General features: G+C 52.3%; 9 protein-coding genes across 9 annotated transcripts; 7 read left to right on the top strand and 2 right to left on the bottom strand.

The window, feature by feature from the left end:
• Positions 1 to 337: 337 nt before the first annotated feature.
• On the top strand, positions 338 to 1,738 carry J4E88_009962 (uncharacterized protein; the record flags this gene model as incomplete). Its single annotated transcript, XM_049403560.1, has 1 exon — positions 338 to 1,738. The coding sequence occupies one exon, from the start codon at positions 338 to 340 to the stop codon at positions 1,736 to 1,738; it is 1,401 nt and encodes a 466-aa protein (XP_049250722.1).
• A 195-nt stretch (positions 1,739 to 1,933) lies between these two features.
• Positions 1,934 to 3,003, top strand: J4E88_009961 (uncharacterized protein; the record flags this gene model as incomplete). Its single annotated transcript, XM_049403559.1, has 2 exons — positions 1,934 to 2,112; positions 2,163 to 3,003. The coding sequence occupies 2 exons, from the start codon at positions 1,934 to 1,936 to the stop codon at positions 3,001 to 3,003; spliced, it is 1,020 nt and encodes a 339-aa protein (XP_049250721.1).
• Positions 3,004 to 3,744: 741 nt separating this feature from the next.
• Positions 3,745 to 4,967, top strand: J4E88_009960 (uncharacterized protein; the record flags this gene model as incomplete). Its single annotated transcript, XM_049403558.1, has 2 exons — positions 3,745 to 4,106; positions 4,157 to 4,967. The coding sequence occupies 2 exons, from the start codon at positions 3,745 to 3,747 to the stop codon at positions 4,965 to 4,967; spliced, it is 1,173 nt and encodes a 390-aa protein (XP_049250720.1).
• A 922-nt stretch (positions 4,968 to 5,889) lies between these two features.
• On the top strand, positions 5,890 to 7,245 carry J4E88_009959 (uncharacterized protein; the record flags this gene model as incomplete). The annotated part of the gene is made up of 1 exon (XM_049403557.1): positions 5,890 to 7,245. One exon carries the CDS (start codon positions 5,890 to 5,892, stop codon positions 7,243 to 7,245), a length of 1,356 nt encoding a protein of 451 aa, XP_049250719.1.
• Positions 7,246 to 7,364: 119 nt separating this feature from the next.
• Positions 7,365 to 9,157, bottom strand: J4E88_009958 (uncharacterized protein; the record flags this gene model as incomplete). Its single annotated transcript, XM_049403556.1, has 3 exons — positions 7,365 to 8,574; positions 8,622 to 9,007; positions 9,062 to 9,157. The coding sequence occupies 3 exons, from the start codon at positions 9,155 to 9,157 to the stop codon at positions 7,365 to 7,367; spliced, it is 1,692 nt and encodes a 563-aa protein (XP_049250718.1).
• A 2,833-nt stretch (positions 9,158 to 11,990) lies between these two features.
• Positions 11,991 to 12,974, top strand: J4E88_009957 (uncharacterized protein; the record flags this gene model as incomplete). The annotated part of the gene is made up of 2 exons (XM_049403555.1): positions 11,991 to 12,173; positions 12,219 to 12,974. The coding sequence occupies 2 exons, from the start codon at positions 11,991 to 11,993 to the stop codon at positions 12,972 to 12,974; spliced, it is 939 nt and encodes a 312-aa protein (XP_049250717.1).
• A 2,017-nt stretch (positions 12,975 to 14,991) lies between these two features.
• J4E88_009956 (uncharacterized protein) lies at positions 14,992 to 17,050 on the top strand (the record flags this gene model as incomplete). Its single annotated transcript, XM_049403554.1, has 4 exons — positions 14,992 to 15,129; positions 15,376 to 15,662; positions 15,719 to 16,557; positions 16,620 to 17,050. 4 exons carry the CDS (start codon positions 14,992 to 14,994, stop codon positions 17,048 to 17,050), a joined length of 1,695 nt encoding a protein of 564 aa, XP_049250716.1.
• Positions 17,051 to 18,008: 958 nt separating this feature from the next.
• Positions 18,009 to 18,887, bottom strand: J4E88_009955 (uncharacterized protein; the record flags this gene model as incomplete). The annotated part of the gene is made up of 2 exons (XM_049403553.1): positions 18,009 to 18,059; positions 18,111 to 18,887. The coding sequence occupies 2 exons, from the start codon at positions 18,885 to 18,887 to the stop codon at positions 18,009 to 18,011; spliced, it is 828 nt and encodes a 275-aa protein (XP_049250715.1).
• Positions 18,888 to 21,295: 2,408 nt separating this feature from the next.
• On the top strand, positions 21,296 to 22,293 carry J4E88_009954 (uncharacterized protein; the record flags this gene model as incomplete). Its single annotated transcript, XM_049403552.1, has 3 exons — positions 21,296 to 21,376; positions 21,428 to 21,500; positions 21,548 to 22,293. 3 exons carry the CDS (start codon positions 21,296 to 21,298, stop codon positions 22,291 to 22,293), a joined length of 900 nt encoding a protein of 299 aa, XP_049250714.1.
• Positions 22,294 to 22,576: the final 283 nt, after the last annotated feature.

Genomic DNA, 22,576 nt, shown 5'->3' with positions numbered 1-22,576 from the left:
CTTCGTGGGCATCCTGCAACGTTTGGGACAATGCAAATGCCTCGAAGGCTAGAACGTACGCGTGGGGAAGCCACTCAACGAAGTCTGCCATAGTTGCAGGTTCATGCTAGCTCCTTCGAGTCGGCGTGGCTGACGGCAATGAGCTTTGACCGCCTTTTTTACCCTGGAAATACTGCACTTGCCGCTTCATTCGATGTCTTCACCCCAAACCACGATGCTGCCTCCACACGCGCCTGAACTACGAATCCCATCTGCTTCATCTCATTGTTTCTATTTTCCGCATTCGGTCATTCAATAACACCAATACGATTTACGACTTTTCTTCCCAGACGCGAATATGGCACCTTCGAAAGATTTCGATTTATCGAAAGCCATCCAATCAGAGCTCAACTACATCTCTCCAAGATCTTTGAAGCAACATGTTACCACCATCATGACCAACTGGCATCTCGAATTCGCCAAAGACTGCATTCCACGTCCACTATGGCCCCAGGACCTTTTCCCTCAATGGGGTGCCGACATCATTATGCTTTTGAGCGAGATCTCATCACTACCTGGCGCTACTCTCCCAGACTTCACGAGAAGATTGAAGGAAGTTGTAAAGATGCGTCAACAGAAGAACAAGTCTGCGGCTGGCAGGTCGAGTCGGATCAAAGCTGTGGATTTGAAGGCGGTTCTAAAACAATATGAAAAAGATGCCGAGGAGATGGGAGCCGGGCTAGCGAGTCCCGAATCAGACGCGAAGGACAGGAAAGGTGGCCGCACAACCCGCAATGCCCGTATACAGGTGCCGAAAACACCTGACAACCACGACGACGAAGAGGAAGAGGAGGAAGAAGAAGGTTCATCTGAACCACTCGCCGGCGGAAAATACCAGTACCTCTCTGGCGTACGACCCGTCAAAGTCAACCTCAACCCCGATGCATCCGCTGTGAAGAAGCCAATGCGACCCAAGCCACCACCAAGAGGCAAGAGACGGAAAGCGAACGAAGACGCGATCCCAGATCCTCTAGCAGTCGAACTGCCAACGTTGGTGCATCAAGATCCCGACCCCCGGGTACCGGATGACACTGGTTTCCTTTCAGATCTCGAAGGCAATGAGGCGAGGGAGAAAAGCAGGAAGGGGAAGAAGCGATTATCGAGACTTGAGCAGCAGCGTATTAGGGAACCGCACTGGCAGCTGGATAACGATAACATCACTCTTGATGTTCCCACTCCGACGCAATCACCCGGTATTTCTGCTGTAGAAGACGAAGAGGAGGGTGCGACCATACCTGACGCGCACGATGACGAAGACCTGGCTTTGCACAACGCAGAAAACCCCACACCAGATAATGAAACGCACGACCCGATAGATGCCACGGAAGAAGCCGAGATCGAGGCCATGAACCTACTTGCCTCTCTGCCTGAACTTCCGGTGAATGCGACAGCAACCGAGAAGCGTGAATTAGAAGAATTAAAGTTGAGCATGGAGCAGCGCATATGGCGAATCAAGGTGTTGAGGATAGAAGAGCGGGTCCAGAATGAGGCGCTGGCCAAGCGCGAAACGGAAGGTGAGGAAGAGCAAAGTGGGGGTTCTGAGGAGAATGTGGGGAGAGGCGGCAGGGTTTCGAGGACGGAAGAGAGGGTGCGGAATAAGGGGCGGGCCAGACGAGAAGCAAAGAGTGGGGACAGTGGTGCTGTGGAGAGCGATACGAGTAGAGGGGGTAGGGTGTTGAGGACGCGCAGGGGGAAGTAGGGTGTAGATGCGAGGTGCATAGGGCACCCATTGGGTAGGTCGGAGGATACGTTGGTTGCTATCCACTTCATCCACTGGTACTGTGATGACGTTCAACGACGATAAGCCACTCACAGGCTTCGCAATTCCATTGTTACCAGACCAACGAGCATACAGCCACAATATTTTTTCGCTTCTACCTTTCAAATTTCTTTTATGTCCACGAAGACGTCTTTTACCGCCACTTATCAACCTGTAACACAACTACACAACGACAGTGCGCTGCACAGTATGGCACAGCTCACGAGACCCAACCCGGATTCGTTCTATGAGGACAATCCTTCTGATAGCTACGATGACCCTCAAGAGGAAGAGTACCACGACTATCTCAGGGAGTATGTAACATAATCTCTTTGTCGTAAAGACACATGCTAACACGACCCAGCGCAAGCGCATGGCTGGAAGACTACCGAGGGCGTGCAGAATTCCTGGCTTATGTGCCAAAGCTGACAGGCAAATTTAAATTTGCCACGAGCACAGAGTGCGATACCTTCAGCGCAGCTGACCGCAGCCTCTCGAACATCCTCGCCCGACTCCCATCCGAAGTCGACGAACGCATTATGATCCAAGAAGGCCCGTATCGCCGTGCGTTCTTCCTGAAAATACGGGATCGTTTACCAAAGGAGCTTCGTGAGATGGTCTTTGGGTATATCTTTCAGGGCACGTACGTCCTGTTGGAAGCGAATCGCTCCGAAGCCGATAGCGAAGACGATACTCTGCCTTGTGTGGAGCAAGACATCGGAAGGCATTATCCTTACAGCTACCTACTCAAGCCAGGATACATCCACGACCTTGCGATAAGAACTGAGCTCATCGAAGCATGGTTCCGGACGTCAAACTTCATCGTCACGGATGCCGCACTCATTCGCCGCTCTCTCGAAAAGTACCCATGGAGCGCTGGCATTGAGCCACTCCAACTTATCAGACGGGTCGAACTAAAGGCAAAACCCCTAGAAGCCCCATTAATGCGCGAGGCCATCTGCAAAGATCTGGACTCTCTCAAATGTCTCAACCCGGGCACAACCATCATCATCATCGTGAAGAGATTCCCTGAAAGGAGTCATCATCCGAGAGAAGATTTACATCGTGCAGAATCTTTATATCCGGTGGCATTGCGTATGAGGGGTATGGGGTATAAGATGATAGTTCGACCGTACATGAATGATCAGAGAGTGGTGGAGCGGGGGAACCGCTGGGTGGAGGCATGGCTGAGGGAGAATGAGTGATGTCTGCGGTAGACACGAGTTTAAAGACTGTAGTTTGATTATACTCAAAGGCAATGTAGACTTCTGGGTCTGATATTAGCTTATCACAGTCATCTGGCCTTTTCTTTGGATATAGTGGAGCTCTTATCCATCCGTACCATCCCAGAAAATATCACATGCTCAGTTTGAAACTACATACCACGCAGTTATAATTACTTCCTTGTTTCCTTATTGGCTCTCACATCATGACACCAAGTCCAGTCCATGGACCTCGACAACGCTGTGCCGGAAGCGACAGCAGTACCTAAGTAGAGAAAGCGGGTAGACGGAGGCGTACGTCCGCAAGAACCCGGGCGCATCAAACCCATGGTATTCTTCAGTCGTGATTGCTCTACCGTAGCTGGTATTGGTACGTCCTACTTCCTACTACCACTGAAGTGGACGATACGGGTATGGAGGACGAGTAAGAGAATGGCAGAACCAGACCGGTAATACGGCTCTCCGAGCGATACCGGATGGCGGGTTTCACTACTTAAACTCACATTTTCCGCACTTTCTACAACTTGACTCATGCATCGACCTTTGCCCTGCTAACAAGCTCTAGGGCCAAAAGATGCAGGAAATTGCTACAAATCACTATGTTACCGCGGGTAATATAACCCACCAGTAAGTTACTGTAAAAGCCTTTTAGATCTTGATGACTAACGAACGAAAAGAGCCAACGTAGGGTTCTCGCATTCTTCGGATTCTTCAGATACGGAGATGTCTGATGTCTCAGACGCTGAGTATAATGAGTTTCTAGCAGATAATCATGTGCCTTCGGATGAGGAGGACAATGAGATGTCAGTCGACGAAGAAGATAGTTCCTCTGAAGATGAAGACGATGGGGGCTCAGACGATGAAGAGGATGAGAACTCGGAAGATGGAGACTCAGAAGATAAAGACGATAGGCTTCCACAAGAGAAATGCGGGCTTTCGAAGGACCAATACGCTGCGCTTCTAAGAGATGAGCACGACGGGCTTCTAGAAGAGTCCGGTGAGCTCCAAGGCGAGGAAGATGGTGCAATTCTAGACGGAGAAGCCGCTGAAGCTGCTTGGCCTACTTGTTGCGCATACCTCAATGAGTGCGTATCAGGGTGTCACCATGGATGTTATGGTTGTTAACGTTTCGTAGCGCGACGACAGAACTGAGAGGCTCTCAGAAGATTTGGACTGCTCTTCATTCATCAGCCTACCACAGTCCAACAGGACATGCCACAAAAGCGGATATCGACGCTTTCCATGAAGCTAAGTGCGATCGGATACGATACGCCTATCGTCGTTCAATCCTCCAGCACATGCAAGATTTCTGGCCTCGAGAGCTTCGCGATATGGTGTATGAATACCTCTTCGAAGACGTGTATGAGAATCTAGCGGCGCGGAAATATAAGGTCGGTAATCTTGCTCCCTTCCGCCGAGACCTTGGGGTAAATTTCAGACTTTTCGCTGCGGATACTCAAATCAAACAAGAGCTAGCTAAAGCATGGTACGAAGCGACGAGGTTCTCTACCGAAGATGCCAGCACCATCGATTCTTGCCTCTCTCAGCTCGAATGGAGTGCTGCTCTAGTGGGTAAGCCACTTGACTTGGTCCTAAACGTCGAAATCTACATACCTGTTCTATACGCCCGAGACACTGCCGAAGAGATCCTCGACTTGCAAAGGCTTGGGTCCCTATTCCAGCTCAAAGAACGTTCGACCATTACGATCACTCTGGAAGGACACAACAACGAATCCAGATCCTTAGACGTGATTCGCACCGACGCGGAAGATTACGCGCAGAAAGTAGAGTGGTTGTTTTGGCCATTGGCATGCCTGAGACGTGCGGGATATAAGGTCATAGTAGCACCAATGTGGAACCGGACAGTCGTGTTTGGACCAGAGGACCTCACCTTGGAAAGAGTGACAACGATAATCCAAGCGGCTTTTGTTGAGTGGGATCCTTGATGGATTAGGGAAGTCTAGACCAGTTCTAAAGTTGCTTTTCGGGAATACTTCATTGATGCAACGATCCTGCGTCTATACCAATCGATCATCTCCTATAGATGGCTGAGTTCTCGGGGCCTTGCAGCTTCAGGTACCCGCAGAGCCGAAAGGTTTTGCTGTTGTGAGTATGGTGAGGGGCTCGCTGAACTTCGTCGCGTTAGGCCTAGGAATTCCGCTCAAAATGTATGCTGTTAGCAGCCTAATGGCACAAGATGACGCGTTTTGCAATTAGAGTGATGAACCTCCGTGGGCGTGGATGCTTCCCGACAAAGGTTCAAGTGGCGGGGCTTGCGCTAGCTCTGGAGAGTGCTAGCGGGTAAGTTTTGCCGAGGCACGATAGCGCCAGGGTTTCACTCTCGAAACGCGTCACATCTTCACTCACGTGCATCCTCCCGCCGTTCCCCGCGCACTCGTAATCCGACATCCTAGCAACATCTGTTGCAAGCAAGCAATGTTACAGAAATGTATCTTGCGCACTCTAGTGACTCCCAACATGGGGGCAGCACGACTCCTACGAAGACCACTCCGGCTGCGTCGCTTGAGCTTCGCGACACCCATAACTACTTAGGGAGTACACGCCAGCCAAGCTAACATTCTATCTCCAACGCGTAGCTATGTTTAAACAAAGGCTGAAGCCTCATACCCAGTATGTTACAGTATCCATGTAGCAACTCCAGACGGTGGTTCCGACGCGTCTGGGTGCGGCTTGTTTTGCGCAATCGTTTCATCTCCGGCTTCACGATCAGGATGCGTTTCAAGTTTCTACTCAAAAGTTCAAGACATTCTTATACAAAAACGAAACTGTAACCCATACTGTTCTTTTGCTCCTGTATCTTCACATTCCCGGAATACCGAATCCACTTACAAAGCACAGCCTATCATCATGAAGTCAGCTATTAGCCTGAGCTTGCTGGGAAGCGCGCTCGCACTATCGAACGAGAAAGTCGGCTTTGTTGCGCAACAACCTCTCATACAAGATGCTTGCCCATCAAATCACCTACTTGACAACGGCAAATGCCTACCTTTGGCGTATGGCAACTCGCCAGCATCAGTAGCATTCCAGTCCAACACCTCCGACCCCTCGCCTCACACAAACTCCCTAGAAGACGCCCGCGCGTTAGCTTCCCAAACAGAAAACTTCCCCTGGACATTCTGGCCAGAATGTTTCACCAACGAAAAAGTCGCAGAGCCCTACTGCGTCTTCAGCAAACAAGACTTCGCATCGGGGAGAGGCATCTTCATCGTCACCGCACGCACCTTCGCCTACGCCATGCTACAACACGACGCATTCAAGCGCCCGGAAACGCTCGAGCGCATCAACCGTTACGAGAACCCGCCGTTCTACCAGCATGAATTCCCTGGAAAAGGAAGAGGACTGGTCGCCAACAAGACCCTTCAGCGAGGCGACGAGATCTTCGCTTCCACACCCATTCTTATCACAGACCCCGATCTATACGACCTACCCGAATCCGAGCGCCTTGCGCTGCTGCATCGCGGTATCGACACGCTTCCGAAGTCGACGCAATCCTTGTTCTGGGAGCTCATGGGTCACACTCCCGATGCGGATGAGATAGACGACCGCATCACGACCAACAACTTTGAAGTCGCCATCGACGGCATCTCGCAATCTGCGCTCTTCCCCGAGATCGCGATGCTGAACCATGACTGCCGTCCGAACGCTGCGTACTTCTTCGATGAAAAGACGCTGACGCACTACGTCCATGCCATCCGACCCATCTACCCCGGCGAGGAAATCACAATAACATACATCAACAACGAGCTACCGCGCGCACGGCGCATGCGCGGGCTGGAAAAGAACTGGGGCTTCAAGTGTTCTTGCTCCACATGCACTGCCCATGCTTCTTTGGTGACAGAATCGGATTCGAGGCTCGAGCAGATTGCGGCTATCCAGCAGGACGTTCTCAGTGACTGGACGGAATCTTCTGCTGCCACACCAGCAACGGCAGAGCTTCTCATCAGTTTGTACCAACAAGAGCGTCTCGATGCTAGTCTCGCAACAGCGTACCAGCATGCTGCTGAGACATATAGTAGTTTCGGGATGAAGTGGGAGGCGGTGCGGTATGCGAGGCTAAGTGTGGAGATGAGCATGCTAGACAAAGGCTGGAACGACAAAGATACCGCCGTAATGCAGAAAATGGTAGCCGACCCGACAATGACATGGAGCTGGAAGAAGAGAGTCGGAGCAAAGAGCGGATGTGGCTGCGGAAAGTCTCATTGAAGTATAGTAGGAAGAAAAATAGTTGCATGATAAGATACAGTCTAATTAAAAATAGATGAAGACATGTACAGTATTCAATGTTCTACAGAGAAGAGGAAAAGATGCAAAGTGCGAAAAGACTAGTTCTGCTCAATCAACGCACCACGAACGCGAGTGTTGTACACGTTATTGCACTTGGTGCTCGCGTCTGCTGCGGAGATCTCGCCCTTCTCGCCAGCGCAGTTACCGCTGGACTTCCTCTTACCAGCGTCGCAGAGCGCAACACCAGCAGCAGGAACAGAGCCCTTGAGAAGATCTGGCGACTCGATGATAGTAGCAGCCATACCGCCAACGAGATGGAAATCGATGTGGCAATGGAAGAACCACACACCGGGGTTATCAGCCTTGAAGCGGATGACTGCGTAGCCGAAGGCAGGTACGACGAAACCATCGCGCTTGAGGGGCACGCGTGGTAGCGAGCTCTCATCGCCGTTCCAGACTCCGAGACCCGTGGCGACGACTTGGAAGACGTGGCCGTGGAGATGCATGGGGTGGGGGTACATGTGCGGGTTGTGCATGACGATCTGGACGATTTCGCCGGACTTGATGACCCAGGGGTTGATGCCGGGGCCGTAGGTGGCGGGGTCCATGCTACCGGTTGTCAAAGCGGTGTAAAGAGTGGGCACTTGAGGAGGAACCCAGGGCTGGGCGTTGAGAGGAGTACGGGTACCGACGCCCTCGAAGTAGGTCTGGTTGGTGGTGAACTCGATGTGGTTGTCGACGGGGCCCATGAGTCTCTGGCCATCAAGCGGCTTCATGGTGAAGTCGTTGAGGATGGTTTGTGGGGGCGGCGTCCACTCGGGCTCGAGGAAGATGCCGTCGATTTCATCGGAGATGCTGTCGATGATGTCGTCGATCTCGCCGAAGATGTCGTCGTAGACTACTTCTCCAATGACCGTTCGTTCCTCTGCTGAGGGGGCGCCGTTGGTCAACATGTCTGTCATCATCTGCGCAATCCAGTTGGAGGATCCCTTGGGGTCTTTCTTTCCTTGCACGATTACACCGTAACTTTGGCCGGCGCAAATGATGATCGTCTCTGCCTCCTGGGGCTGCGTTTGGACACCGTCAATCTCAACTACGCTCAGCGTGTAGTTTGCGATGTGGAAGCGAGCGCACGCGACAGCGGCGGTGTTGACGATACGAAGAAGGTACCTCTTGTTCTTGGCGATCTTGAGGTCAAAAGGCTTCGCGGCATCGTTGAAGAGGAAAGAGTCGGGCGAGTCGAAGTTGGCGTTTGTGTTGTCGGGGCTCATATAAGCCTCAATCATCTCGGGCATGGGGCGGTGGTACCTAATCATTGTGAGCTCGCGCGCGTGGAAAAGGCTGAGTTTACTTACCAGTCTGACATGGAAAGGTACACCTGCTTATCGATGTTCAAGCTCGCCTCCCAAGCTCTGTCGTGCACAATCATCTTGCCACGCAGACCATCGGGATATTGGCCCTTTTCGTGAGCATGGTACCAATGCGTGCCAGCAGGGTTCGCGATAAAGGTGTAGGTGAATGACGATCCAGGTTGAATGGGGCACTGAGTAACTCCACTGGGACCGTCGTAGTTTTGCGTTCCCTTTTGCCATATGCCGTGGAAATGGAGAGCTGTGGTTTGATCCGGAAGGCTGTTGTGAACCGTCACCTGAACGGTATCACCTTCATCGCATTCTATGGTAGGAATCGGCCACTCTCCATTAATGCCAATAACCTGTCTCTCGAAGCCATCAGGCGCAGCCTATAGTGAGTTAGCGTTGTCATTTGGTGTCAACAGGTAGAGTAGAGTACTCACAGTCACGTAGCCAACCTCGAAGTCATAAGTGACAGTCTTTGCACAAGCTACTCCAGCGTACACCGCCAACAAGAGTGCCTGAGATAGACCCAACATGTTGCTCAACAAGTAACGAATGAAATATAAAGAGTGAATATCTGGCTGAAGAAGCAGCGCTCTCGAGAGTTTAAGTATGAATGTATGCTTTTCATGGAAATGACTGACGTTGTTGGCCCGTTCGACTATGCTCTAATCGCTCCGATCAGATATGAACGCGTATTCAATATTTCGAAGCTCTCAACCCTTGCACCATGGGTCAAGATCAACGGCTTTGAACAGACCGCCCTTCCAGAAGGGGTAGAATGCGTCTGCGTGCCAGCACCCGATACGCGCAAAAGAACCATGTTGCACAGATGCAACAAGGGTCCGACCGTCTCCATGCGAGTAGCGGGCTGCAACGCGGGAATGGTTTGATCGTTTTGATCATTGTGGAGGTATAAAGCTTGACGATACCGAGGCCAGCTATTGGCTCACATGGGGTGTTCGCACGATCAAGAAAACCCACATGCACATGCAAGGAGCGACAGATGCCAATTGGAACCCCGTCCGAAACGCTGTCTCGCGTGCTGGGCTGAAAAAGAATGGAAGACACAAGTGGCGTGCATCTCAATGCTTCTATGATGGCTTGCCTAAACTAGGAACAGGTTAGCGTGGTGCGGTTGAGGCAAAAACGATGGTGATCTCTCGGAAACTTTGGTATACCTTGTACCGACAGTCGGACTTGTGTGGGAGAGCCGATGTGGTACAGCATGTCCCATGCAGACGCCATGCGAAGGTAAAATTGCAGTGATTAGTATGCGACGGGTGCTCTTGTTCGTTCTAGCTAGACAATGTCCTTTTTCACAGTCTGCTACTATGTGCGTAAATGAGATCTAGACTGACGAATGCTCGGGCTGCTCGGTGTCGACATTGGAGATTCTGACAGGTACCAGGTGTCATTGCAATGAGTGCATGCTGCGACGTCCAGCTTGTGCCGCTCATCCCGTGGTCGTAGTACCAGAGGTCTTATATCCGGAACTAAAGCTGTGCAGTCCTGCGCAGCAATCGCTGCACTCCGTGTACTGCCGTTAAAGCCCTGAAAACGCGAGTAGGCGGAAAGCCAGGCATGCAGATTCATCTTGCGGATTCTCTAGCGTATGCCAATCTTCCGCCTGCGAATCCGAGGGTATTTGTTTGACAGTAATGCCCTTCAGGTGTCGCATCCCTTTCACCCTCCATCGATACGACTGTCACTCGCATGCAGCACAGGGAAGCATTGTGACATGTGACGTGATAGCGCGATGAAAAGCCCATCCTGAAGTCGTCTCCGGATAGCTGGACTTCAAGCTGACAGAATTGATGATGCAGACATCACGTTGACTTCGACTCGCTGGAGGATGCTCTTCGCGCAGCATCGACGCTGAATCCGGACCGGTGCTTTTCCGTGGCTTCTTTGTTGAGATGCTGGAACCTTTGATCCATTCGTGCGCGTAAGTGTCAATCGCGATCTTTCGGTGTCGCGCGTGACGGTGAGCGAGCGCTGCAAAAAAGAGCTGGGGGAGACCTAGGTACGCACGGCTGCTCCAGATTGTCGGAGATGCGGATGCCGAAGCGCCGGGCGGCTTCTCGTGTTCCATCGCTGAGGCCGCGTCCACGGTCCATCGCAACACCTTCATCAAGTGCATCACCATTCGTTCGATATTGTTCAGAGCTGGTTATTCGATTTCAGTATCGCGTGCGCGATGGTTTCTGAACTGCGCTCTACTTCCGTCGTGGTTACTGACGGTGACGGCGCTGCTCCAGCATGAATTCCCACGCTTGTCCCTGCTGGATGCTACTGAGCATAAAGGGGTAGAGACAATGGGCTCACAGTTCATCGCGCGTAAGAGGACGACTACTCAAGCGCATGTATCATGGCTGTGCAAAGCTTGTTGGTTGCGAGAACGAGCAAACGAGGAGGAACCGTCCATCGACCGAAGACCGAGTAACCGGGACGATGAGGTGCCAAGACCTATAAAACACGGGGAACCAACTGGATACCGCTAAAAAATAATCCTTATCGATTCATAATTCGTCGGACTCCTTGGAGGCTTGACAACTCACCGTGTCTCTGCGGTGCGGTGGCCTAAAGTTCCTCCGCAGATTGCGTCAAAACGTCAGCATGGCGCTGGCGGTATGCCTCTGAGGTCCACAAAGCTGGGCGGAACAACAGTCGAATATACACCACTACTACTGCAGTCTCTGTCTTTCGCGCTGTAGCGACTGGCGCATTACTTGCTGTATGCTTGGCATACTCGGTGTTGTCCTTCGCAGCTATCGTGTCGCGCGAGCCCGTGTCCAAGATACTCGATTGGTCCACACCATCACATCACCTACGTAGATGATGTGGAGATGCGGATGAAGATGCGTATATACGCAAACACGTCCGGTGAAATAAGTTCATCACCAACATCTGCTCAGCCCACAGTACATGACGCACCCAATCATACCCACTTTCGGAAGTCTTGGCTACCGAAGCGATGCCACTAAACCTATCCTGGGGCAATCCGCGAAACAATGATGACTTAGAACGTGGCTTGCAAGAGAAGGCATCCTGCATGTGCTTGTCAGATTTCGCATCCTTGGCTATTCTAGGACTAGCAAACGGGTCGTTGAGATACGCGTAGCCCGCACTGCCTCAGGCTGGGGCTATACTTGCGCCATGTATGGATTCGGTGCATGGTGCGAAACACCATCTCACCTGTATCTCCGACTGTTGGCTATAAGGTAAGGGATCACCCGTCGTTTAACAGGTCATCATCACAAACCACCGCATCTACCTCCATCTTCTCCAGAGATCACTTATCTCGATCGCTTTCGGAGTATTCCACCCCTATCGCAACGACCCTCCAGCTTCCAAGAACCCTTGACGATGCCCGAACAAGTAGCTGTCCCTCAGTGGTGCGTCGAAGTTGGCCCTGAATGTCCCGTAGAGGGTACACTATACGGCTACTACCCCAGTATCGAAGCCAATGCTTTCTTCGCGGCGTTCTTCGGCCTCTGCCTGGTCATCAACCTGGGGCTGGGTATTCGATACAAGACGTGGACCTACATGGTAAGTTATTCCTCGACTCGGCAGGACGCATCTAACACCCGACAGATTGCTCTCTGTCTAGGCTGCTTGGGCGAGCTTGTCGGATACATCGGACGCATCCTCTTGTACAACAACCCTTACGACGAGACCGGCTTCCAGATGCAGATCTGCTGCTTGATTATCTCCCCCGCCTTCGTTTCGGCTGGAATATACGTCACGCTCAAGCACATCGTCATTAACTTCGGACAATCGTGGTCACGCTTGTCGCCAGTGTGGTACACGCGCATCTTCATCACCGGCGACATCTTCTCGCTCGTTCTCCAGGGTGCCGGTGGTGGCATTGCTGCTACAGCAGATAGCGGCTCGGATTTGCAGGATCTTGGAACAAATCTCATGGTGGCCGGTGTCGTCCTCCAGGTCGTCGTTCTGTCCATCTTCGGCGCCCTTCTCGTCGAGTACACCATCCGCACCTACCACCGCCGCGATCAACTCTCTTCTGGAGCAATGACGCTCTTCCGCAAGACATCGTTCCGATGCTTCATCTTCGCCATCATAGTCGGCTTCTTGGGTATCTACATTCGATGCATCTACCGTATTCCGGAACTCACCGATGGCTGGGGCAGCGAGCTCATGCGCAATGAGACGGACTTTATCATCTTGGAAGGTGCCATGATCGTCATGAGTGTGTTGGTGCTTACCGTATTCCATCCTGGGTACTGCTTCCCAGCGCTTGGTAACACGATTGGCAAGAACAGGGCGAGTCGGGGCAAGAGTATGGACACCACATCATCAGATAACGATATGGTATTGGGTCGGGTTTAGAAACCCTGAGTGTCTGGATTACGGGTTTGCCTTCAATGTGCCATGGCATAGCGCTTTCTTTTGTCAGTTGAGGACCTTAGACACGGAGACATAGAGTGACGGATATACCGGGGGATTTTATATGTCGAGCAAGGAGTCCAGGAGCTTCTGAGGCGTACTCGCCCGTTGCTAGTATCGCAATTCATCTTACATATCACCTCGTCGTGTATCCACATTTTTGAACACTTATTCTCGCGTACGAAGTTCGTTACGAAGTTCACTGCCTAGACCCCGCAGATGGACCCTGCCCATCCTGACCAGGAAGCATGCTCCCTAGTTGATGTTGAGGCACAGCTAAATAGTACCTAGACTTCATATGCAGCTGTCGCTGGCGACAGATTGGCGGGCGGCGCCGGAGGCCGAGATTTCGGCGGAGGGCGAACCGAGGTGGATCCAAGATGAGGCTATCTTGGTGTGGGTATGCGATTTGCGAATTCCATGGCCCTAGGAGGTCTGGCTCGTACCCTTTTCGTGAAGGTGTTTCGGCATGTGCACTCCGTTGGCGAATCGGCAAGACTGGCAGTACAGATCGTGGCTCGCATTCTCACACTTTTCCGTTTTTGAAGCCGTGGCTGGGGCAACTCGTTACGAGAATCACGTGTTGAAGTTTTCGGATTTTGCTCTCATCAGATATGATTCTCCAATGCAACGGCAGTTGAAAGAGGTAAAGTTTGTCGACATATAGTTAGCAAAGCCGTGCACATACCATATCAGTCGTTCTATATTCCGAGTGCTGACTGCGGACTCGAAAAAATGAGGCGGTTCGGCCTGAAACTCCGGACCTTACATAGCAAGCAAAAGAGGACGCACGAATGTCGCAGTGCTACAGGCACCCGTTCCCGTTGATGGTGTTGCGATCTTCGTGCAATACCACGACAACCAACGCATGTCGATTCCACCCAACTTGCCGATGCATGTAGCCAGTAGCATCCGTCGGACATTTTTTGCAACGCGATGTGGTCTAGGCTCCGGATTTGCCATCGTGGCACCTCAAAGCAATCCTGGAGTTCAGTCTGCCCAGTGACGTCAATCACGCATGTTGTATTTGAACCTCGTCCGCCAGCTCTTCCGAGGCGCATTGCGATTTTGCCTTTCTTCTCAATGTACGGTCGGCGACATGGAGAGCCCACCAGGCAGGACCGGTGGCGACGCTGCTCTACCGACCTGACTGCCGCGCCCGTTGGCGTATATGCATGGTATGCCTACTAAGGTCAAGAGAAGGTTGTTTGGGAGACGCTGTGGATGGCACGACGTCACACTTCGATGCGAGATATTTCTCGGTTGCAATGGACCAGCCTAGCAGTCAGCACGACACGCACCGCCACCTCCACTCCACCACACCTGTTACTACACGCCGTCCAATCATGACCAGTCTTCACCCACACCTCAGACGGTCGTTTGAGGCTCTCGAAGGGTTAGGGAGCCTGGAACCCCGTTGAATGCTAGCGAGCAAATACATCTGGACCCGAACCGCCGCACGTGTGCCGCCGAAGCTAGCCAATCTATCCGTCTGGAACGTAGCCTCGGTTTCCACCCTCATGCACTTTTCTCCTTCGCCTCTTTTTCATAGTAACAGATTCCGATGCCTTATTCTGGACCGATCTCTACAGCACGTGAGATGGTGCGCCATAGCGTCTCATTGGTCAGGAGAGCATTCCCGGACGAAGCTTGCTGTCGGCCTTTTGTACCGAGCTTTCGATCAAATTCGATCTTGGTCGCAAATGCGATCTGTTCTAATATTCCAAGGCGAGGAACCCGTGGCGTCCCCGACCGGTTTATCTGTGCAACAGGAAGTGGCGAACCGCTGCAGATGTGTACAGGTTGGCGAAGCGCAACTCCAGAGCGCGAGGCGAGCCCAACAACACGGCCTGCTGAACACGCTCACGCATCCGACGTTGCCTAGGCTCCACCGGCTCCACAAGCGACTTTGGCATTTCTGAGCACCGGGGATCTCGCCCACTACATCGACATTCACGGTATGGATCACTCGGAGCGATGGCAAAGCATTGCACCAGCCTCAGATGAGCCGGGGCAGCGACGCGCAGCCTCAGACCGGCGGAAGAAGCGACAGGCTGTTGCCGTGGCGTGCGTGCAGTGCCGAAATGGGAAGGCCAAGGTACGTAGGACCGAGTTACACGCAATAGCAATGCCCTGGACCATCCCAAGGTATTTCGCTCAGCTATCAGGCACTATGCCATGCTACAGCCCTGCGAGGCACTGAAGGATACTTCCAAGTACTCAAGGCCCATGCATCCCTGATTTGCGCTCTTCTATAGGTACTCACATCATGTGACACTACCTGTACGTAGGCCTTTTGCAGCTTTCATTGGCCCCGCGGACTGTGCTGATTGCTTATTCGCAGTGTGACGGCACCAGACCCCGATGCAATCGATGCAAGGAGAACGACCTATCATGTCAATACGACGTCGCCGAAGGTGTCTCGCGAGCCGAGCGGATGAAGATTATGAAGAGAGACAGCATGACTGGCGAGCTGGATGACCTGAAGCGCATTGTTACCTCGCTACGCTCCGGGACCGACGACCAGGCCGCCGCTGTCCTCGCTCGATTAAGGCTCGGTGAAGCACCTGAAGAGGTCGCAAAGACCCTCCCAATGACAGTATCCCCGGCGGTATCCGGCCAACCCCCCAGGTATGCATCACTCGACAGCTTCCTCTGGCTACAACAAGTTTATAACTCTGGTTCAGCTTACTGGCTCAGGAGTCCACGGACACCTCTGGAAGCGGTATGAGCCACGAATCGGCATTTGACACGAGTAAAGGCGCCTCACAGTTTCGAAAAGGCTCCAATATCTCCATGGCATCACCCACCAGCCAGAACAGAGGCTGGTCACCGTCAGCACCTTCATCAACATTTGCGTCGGGTAAGGGAAAACAAGCAGCAACGGCAGATGGAGCGAACGATCATCCCTTCCTAGTTCCGCTGTTTGATCGAGAGGACTATCTCCTAACAAGGGACGAGGCTGGGGAAGAGAGTGAAGAGGAAGATAGGCTTCAGGAAAGCCAGATTGACCCACGACTTTTGCAGCAAGGAACGAGCTTCGACGGAGTCGGGAACGCCGCACCATCATCGAAACCATCTCGGAGCCAACGGCCCTCACCACACAGACAAAACACGATACGCTCGGCATACCCTACGCATCTCACTGGTCGACAACCGATCGTGAACACCATCAGGATACACCCAAATCTCAACCTCCGCAACCTCTTCGGCAACATGCCATTCTCCAGTAGCATCCGAAGTAACCACTATCCAGGCGACATTCAAGAGACGCAAATCACCAACCTGTTTCTACCCACATGGTCCATGTTACCCATTAACACAATACCTGACCCCGGGTCATTAAAACGCGCATTCCCTGGTATCTACGAACAAGCAACAACACTCATGAACATGGGCATACCCGCCGACCAAATCATCGAAACCCACCCCAACATCGCCGCACTCTGGGACGAAGACGTATACAACAACTCCGGCATACTCACCAAATGGGCAGTCGGCATGGTGCACGGCGTATACATGAAGGGTACATCTCACCGAGCCCCTCCCCCCCAAAAAAACACGTCATCGCTAACAAACCCCCCACAGGTAACACCTTCTCCTGCTTCGGCTCCATGTACCTCTTCTGGTACCTAATGCGCTGGATGATCTCCCCCAGCCCAGAAACCTACAACGCAATCCCCGAATGGTTCCGCCCTACCCCCAACCAACTCTTCATGCCGCACATCAACATCGTCGACTTCATCGTCTGGCCCGCCTTCCGCGAACTCGTTACCCAGATCCCGGCTATGCAGGAGCGCATGGAGTGGCTCATGGATATGAGTTTGAATATCCAGTGCGATTGGTCATTTGCGACGGACCAGGCGCTGTGTAGTAATGAAGAGACGGGCCAGGTGGATCTGTGCGATGCGGCGAGGGATGTGGTCAGGGAATTGGCGAGTTGGTCTCTAGGACCGAGTTTCAGGGGGTATGTTAGTAATGCGGATAGTTATGTGAGGATTAGGACGGAGGGGTATTGATGGAATTTGTGGTGTTGGACGCGCAGATCGACACGAATTACGTTATGCAGAAGGGTTGCGACGGTAGGACGAATTGGCCCTGAATCGCTAAGCACGGCACGCTGCGGGGCAGTTTTTTTTTCGCGATCGAGTGTGCCGCGGAGATGTCCGCGGAGATGAATGCTGTAGTGGGACGGGCCGGAATCTTGGCAACCCGAAGGGCGAATGGGGCGGACCACTTGTTGTTGTTACTAGCGAAGCATATTACACGGAGTTGCTTTTCGTTCAATGGTCGCGTTGAATGAGAAGCTTATGGGGCGACCCGGCGACGATATACGGAGTAGGATAGACGAAGAATTGAGGAAATGGAGTGTACTCTGCTCTTAATTTGTTGGCGTTGGTGCGGTCGGGATGTACCGCGTCTATTGTGCTATATGCTGTGTCATGTATTCCGTGTCTAAGTCCAGGGCAGCTTACGTGAAAATGGAGGTGTATGACGTGCTCACTGACACGAAGTTGTCACCCAGGATCTCACTTGTATATCATCGCAACGCTCAAGTTCCAAATGAATGTAATGTATTGAGCATACCAGTATTCGTAACCATCGTGTCGCGTTAAGCGTCATGAAAATGTATCCGTCGTGCGCGAATGAGTGCGCGTGGCACCATAACCTCGTGTCGTGTCGTGAAAGCAAGGAAAAGAAAACAAGGAAAGACAAGGCACTTTTCCACTACCGACCATTACCACTGCCATGAATGATAATCCATCGGCCGACCAAATCGCTACCCATTACCACACCAACCACTGACCATTACCATCATGCTCATACTCATCGTATCAACCGTTTGGAAAACACACTGGGATGCCACAGGCGGCAAAACCCTGTACACAACTCTCTTCCAGTATCTCTTACACAAACCCAGCATTATAGTCGTATCGTGGTCATCGTATCATCAGTGTGGTACAACATCTCGGGGCCTCAGACGACCCAGGGGATGAGACCGTCGCGGTGGTACTTGATGCGGAGGTCCTATAGAGGTCAGTATATGTCTCGTATTCCTTTCGTACAATTGAGACTTACCTTGTCCATCAACATGTCCTTGACGGCGTTGATCTGCTGCATATCCAGCGTTGCGAGCTCCTTCTGAGCTGGAGCTACCATGTCCGGGTGGGTCCTACTAGCGACCTTGCGGTAGGCGAGGTTGATACCGATGGAGCTGATCCTCCAGTTCTGGATGCCAAGCATGTTGTAGGCGAGCATGTTGACCGGGGGGAGAAGGTTGGCTAAGGAAGAAGCACGATCACGGCGAGGACGAAGGGCGCGTGCGGATAGTGGAGGTGGCGGGCCGACCGAGGCGGTGGGACCGAGGGGCGTGGAAGGGGGACCAAGTGGAGTCGTGGGAGGAGTCTCAATGTAGGGCTCGTAGTTCTCGGTGTTCTCCCAGAGAGGGTCGGCAGGCGAGAAACGAAACGGGGTGTCGGGAAGACGGGGAGACGGCGAGGGCGTTGAAGCAGTAGAGAAGGTCCTGTCGCCGAGCGGAGTGCGCAAGCTATTGGTCTTGGACCGCTTGGGTGTCTGAATGGGCCTCGGGATGTCGTTGGCTGCCTCGGTGTCGACGAAGATGGTGAACTCAGGCTTGCGCTTCTTGTTTGGCTTTGTACTCGACTTCTTGGCAACGGGTGCGGAAAGGACAGTGGGTCGAACCGTGAAAGGTGAACGAAGTGCGGAGACTTGAGAACGAGTACAAGGTAGCGGAGGCGCGAGGTTGCCGTTGTTGATGGGGTCTTGACCCTCGATAGAAGGAAGCGGTGTTGCCGCCGCGATCGCGAAGAAATAGTTGTTGACAGAGTCCGACATCTTGACAAGCTCACTGTAGAGCTATAAACCACTGAAGCTCCCACCAAAGCAAACGCTGAACGCTAAACAGAACAGAACAGAAAGAAAAGAGGGACTTACCTAGAAAACGTAGAACAGAACGGTTGACTCGTGGTCTCCGGAACAGAAGCGAGGGAGTGGCTGAAGAAAGGGAAGACGACTACGGGAACAGCGGCCTTTATAAAGAATGACAAGAAGATGAACGAATGCTTCGAAGCTGAATGAGAGTCGTAAGAAGAGAGGATAATCGGAGGTGACCGCGAAGACGAATTTGAACAGGCAGGGTGGGCGCTCGGGCACCGGACCCGGGCTCCCGTGGTGAAGCCGACAAGACGCTTACAAAAGCTCACAACGCGTAAAAACGCGTAAAAGGCGCGTATAGGATGTTTCAAAAGCGTTTGTATATCCCTTAAACGGACTTCAGCGCGTCAGAAACAGACGCAGATGACGTACTGATAATCTTGATGGGCTGAATCTTGTCTTGGTCGGGGAGGGGTCGACAAATTTGGATGACTCAACGGGTCAGCCGTGACCGTGATTGTGAGGAAGTGATCTCTTTCTTTGTGGCACAAGGGTCTCCTGATCAGCTGGAACCTGGGCGGCTTCCTATTCCAGGTGTGCAGTACGTTCTCGGGACATGCTACCAAAAGTGAAAGAAGCCATCGGCAATCGGTCTTCGACGAGTACTTTGTAATGATTGAGACATTCAGTATGATTACCGACTCGAACTTGGTTTCTTGTAGAAGAGGATGTTGTGTTGTTGGTATTGGATTAGTTGTGACTGGCTCGCGATATGCCGATGGTCGCGAACCAGAGGATGGCTACCAAGATATGTCATGGCCAACAGTAGGCGCACACAACGAGTATCCGATATACGCAGCGAAGCTGTCCATAGCTCAAGGCCGATCGGGGTAGAGTATTCCTTAGTCCAGATATAATTAGGCGTAAGACCTCCGGAGGTTTAATGCAGAGTTGGCGGATAAGGCAACAGGTGCGATGTCAGGAAGGCGATAGTTCAGCAGTACTAAAGGAAAAATAAGTTCATCAAGACCGATCCGTACAGAGTGAAAGCCTGCGTTGGGTGTCAGCTGTGTTTGACTCTCGTCGATGTAGGCTTAGGAAAGCATAACCGAAAGGCTTCAACCCCCGAGAACCAGAGAGAAGATGTACGAAGAGGTCAAAAGTGCGCAGTAATCGGTAGATAGGAGAATTCTACTATTCAAAGGCCGTAGATGGTAGTAAGGCCTTTAGTAGTCTCTCACCATTACCTGTAGTCTAGTTGAAGCCAAGGATCGATGACTTACTGCGACATGTCTTTTGGTCCGGCAAACGCCAGTAAAGTTCGTATGTAATAGCAACAAGAACAAGCAGCGACGTCGGGCCTCGCATGCCACGTCAAGAGTACCTTATAAATCTATCCAGTGGAATCTGAGTAATAAAGAAAGATTGGTGTTGAGTTCGCTGTGTAAAGATCGAGTACCAAAGTTGTTTGCGAGATATTGTTCTCGACGTTTACAGATAGCCCCGAAGAAGACGGCATGACATGTACTTGCGGACATAAAGTAAAGTTGGCAAACGATCGTCCTTCGAAGTGCCTTACTTGCAGATACCCAGTCAAGGTCAGGCAGTATTTCCAGAAGCCTAGTAATTGTTTGTCAAGGTCTGCAAAGCAAGAGATTTGTCAGTCGGCGGGTAAACAACCCCACGGATACGAAGAAGCTGCATTTCATAATGCATCGTCAGACCTAGTCCGTAGATATTCACAGAAGCATCCGCTAATAGGGAATCGATCTAATAGGTTTGTGTACTTCCAGGCTACGGTGTAGTCTTGCAAACAATTCATTAGAGCCCAACCATCCCGGTATTGTAGATAATGTACTCGGAAGGCGTACGAAGAAAGGAGCGCAATGCGTGTCGTTCATTCGCCGTGATAACTAGCTGAATCTACTTGTGAATGTTGATGCGCATCAGCGGCGGAAGTGAAAAGAAGATTGTTGTTGTGTTGTTAGAAGGCGCGTTGGAGACCAGACGAAAGCATCGGTGCTTCGGCACTTCGGCCCGACCAGGTGGCAGTCGCGATAAAACATCGCAACATCACGCCCTAACGACGTCACGACACCGCTCCAGATACGTATCTCAGTCGATACCTGCAATGTCATCCATCTTCCCATTAATTCCAATTGATGCTCTACTAACCTGGTACACTAACGTTGTAGCTTCCGTAATAGGAAATGCCGCGGCTGCTGATGCGGGGAAGAAACTACTCGCTGCTGAGCCGCTGAGCTCGAGTAAGCGTCAAAGAGGCATTACGCGTCCCGAATCCATCATCTCGCTCTTTCAACTGAATCTTAGGCCATTCGATAGCTTCTTTGGAAAAACCCCAAGCAGACATGGCTCTTGCCCCGGCACCAACGCGTCTACGCCAGATTGCACTTGTCGCGGAGGATATCGAACGCGCGAAGCAACAGCTTGTAGGGCGACGATATCAAGATCGGCACCCCGAGAACTGACAGAGATGCCAGACATACGTTCTAGGAACAGAAGTCGTCTTCAAGGATCCAGCTGTCGAGCAATGGGGGTTGAAGAACTTCCTCAGTACGTTCATCGTCTCTTCCTAGCTTCAGCGACTAACATGACTGCAGTACCAATTGGTGGCGACTTCATCGAGGTGGTCTCGCCCATTAAGCCAGGGACGACTGCCGGACGGCTGATCGAGAAGCGCGGTGACGGCGGCTACATGATCATCATGCAGACCGAGGACGCGAAGAAGCGACGCGAATACATCGAAGCGAAGGGACTGTCGAGAGTTATATTTGAGCATAGTTACGCGGATTCGGTGTGTATTCAGTACCATCCAAGGGGCATCAAGGGTATGCTAGACACCTACCAATTGCAAGGGTATACGGCTAACGGGGTGACAGGCGGCATGATGCCAGAACTCGACTCCCACGTACCAGGTCCGAAGAATCCTACGCCTGTTCAGTCTCGCTTCTCCCCATGGCATGCGTGCGGTTTAGACATCGACCGCTATAGGGCCGGCATGGAGCGGACCGAACACCTTACCCTAGAGGGCTGTGTACTGCGCCTGCAGCCCGGCGACCTTGGCCACGAAGCGGCCGCACGGGAGTGGGAAGCGATCTTCGGCGTCGTGCGAAGTCGTGACCTGCTGGCCTTCACGAACGCCAGGCTGGGTTTCATACCAGGGAGACAAGGGCATCCAGAGGGCCTTGTGTCGATCACGATCGGCGTCAAGGGCCAGGATAAATATGATGCAATACTGGAGAGGGCCCGACAGGCGGGCGTTTGTGGGAACGACGGGATCGACATGTGCGGTGTCAAGTGGTACCTTGCTCTGACAGGTCACAGTCCGACTAAGGGGAAGCTGTAGCTCCATGCACCATCACATCGCACGAACTCTGGCCAGAACCCGTTTCACGTTGCTGACTGCATGCAGCGTGCGATACGCTTTGACACTGCGCTGAGCGTGCCACGTACGAAGCCAAGATCTTATCCGAAGATTGTTGAGATAGCCGTAAGCGCCGTCTTCGAGCGTCACGGAGTCGGTACCCCTCACCCACCGACGTCATCCGTCGAACAAGATGAATTATCCGTCCTTCGCCAGCATATTTACGAAGGACGCGTCTCGACCTTCGTTCGGGCATTGTTTCATG

Source organism: Alternaria novae-zelandiae (genome assembly GCF_023758075.1).
Source record: "Alternaria novae-zelandiae strain BMP 2774 chromosome Unknown scaffold_27, whole genome shotgun sequence".
Lineage (NCBI taxonomy): Eukaryota > Fungi > Ascomycota > Dothideomycetes > Pleosporales > Pleosporaceae > Alternaria > Alternaria novae-zelandiae.
Note: the sequence above shows the minus strand (reverse complement) of the source record. Positions and strands in the feature narration are given on the sequence as shown.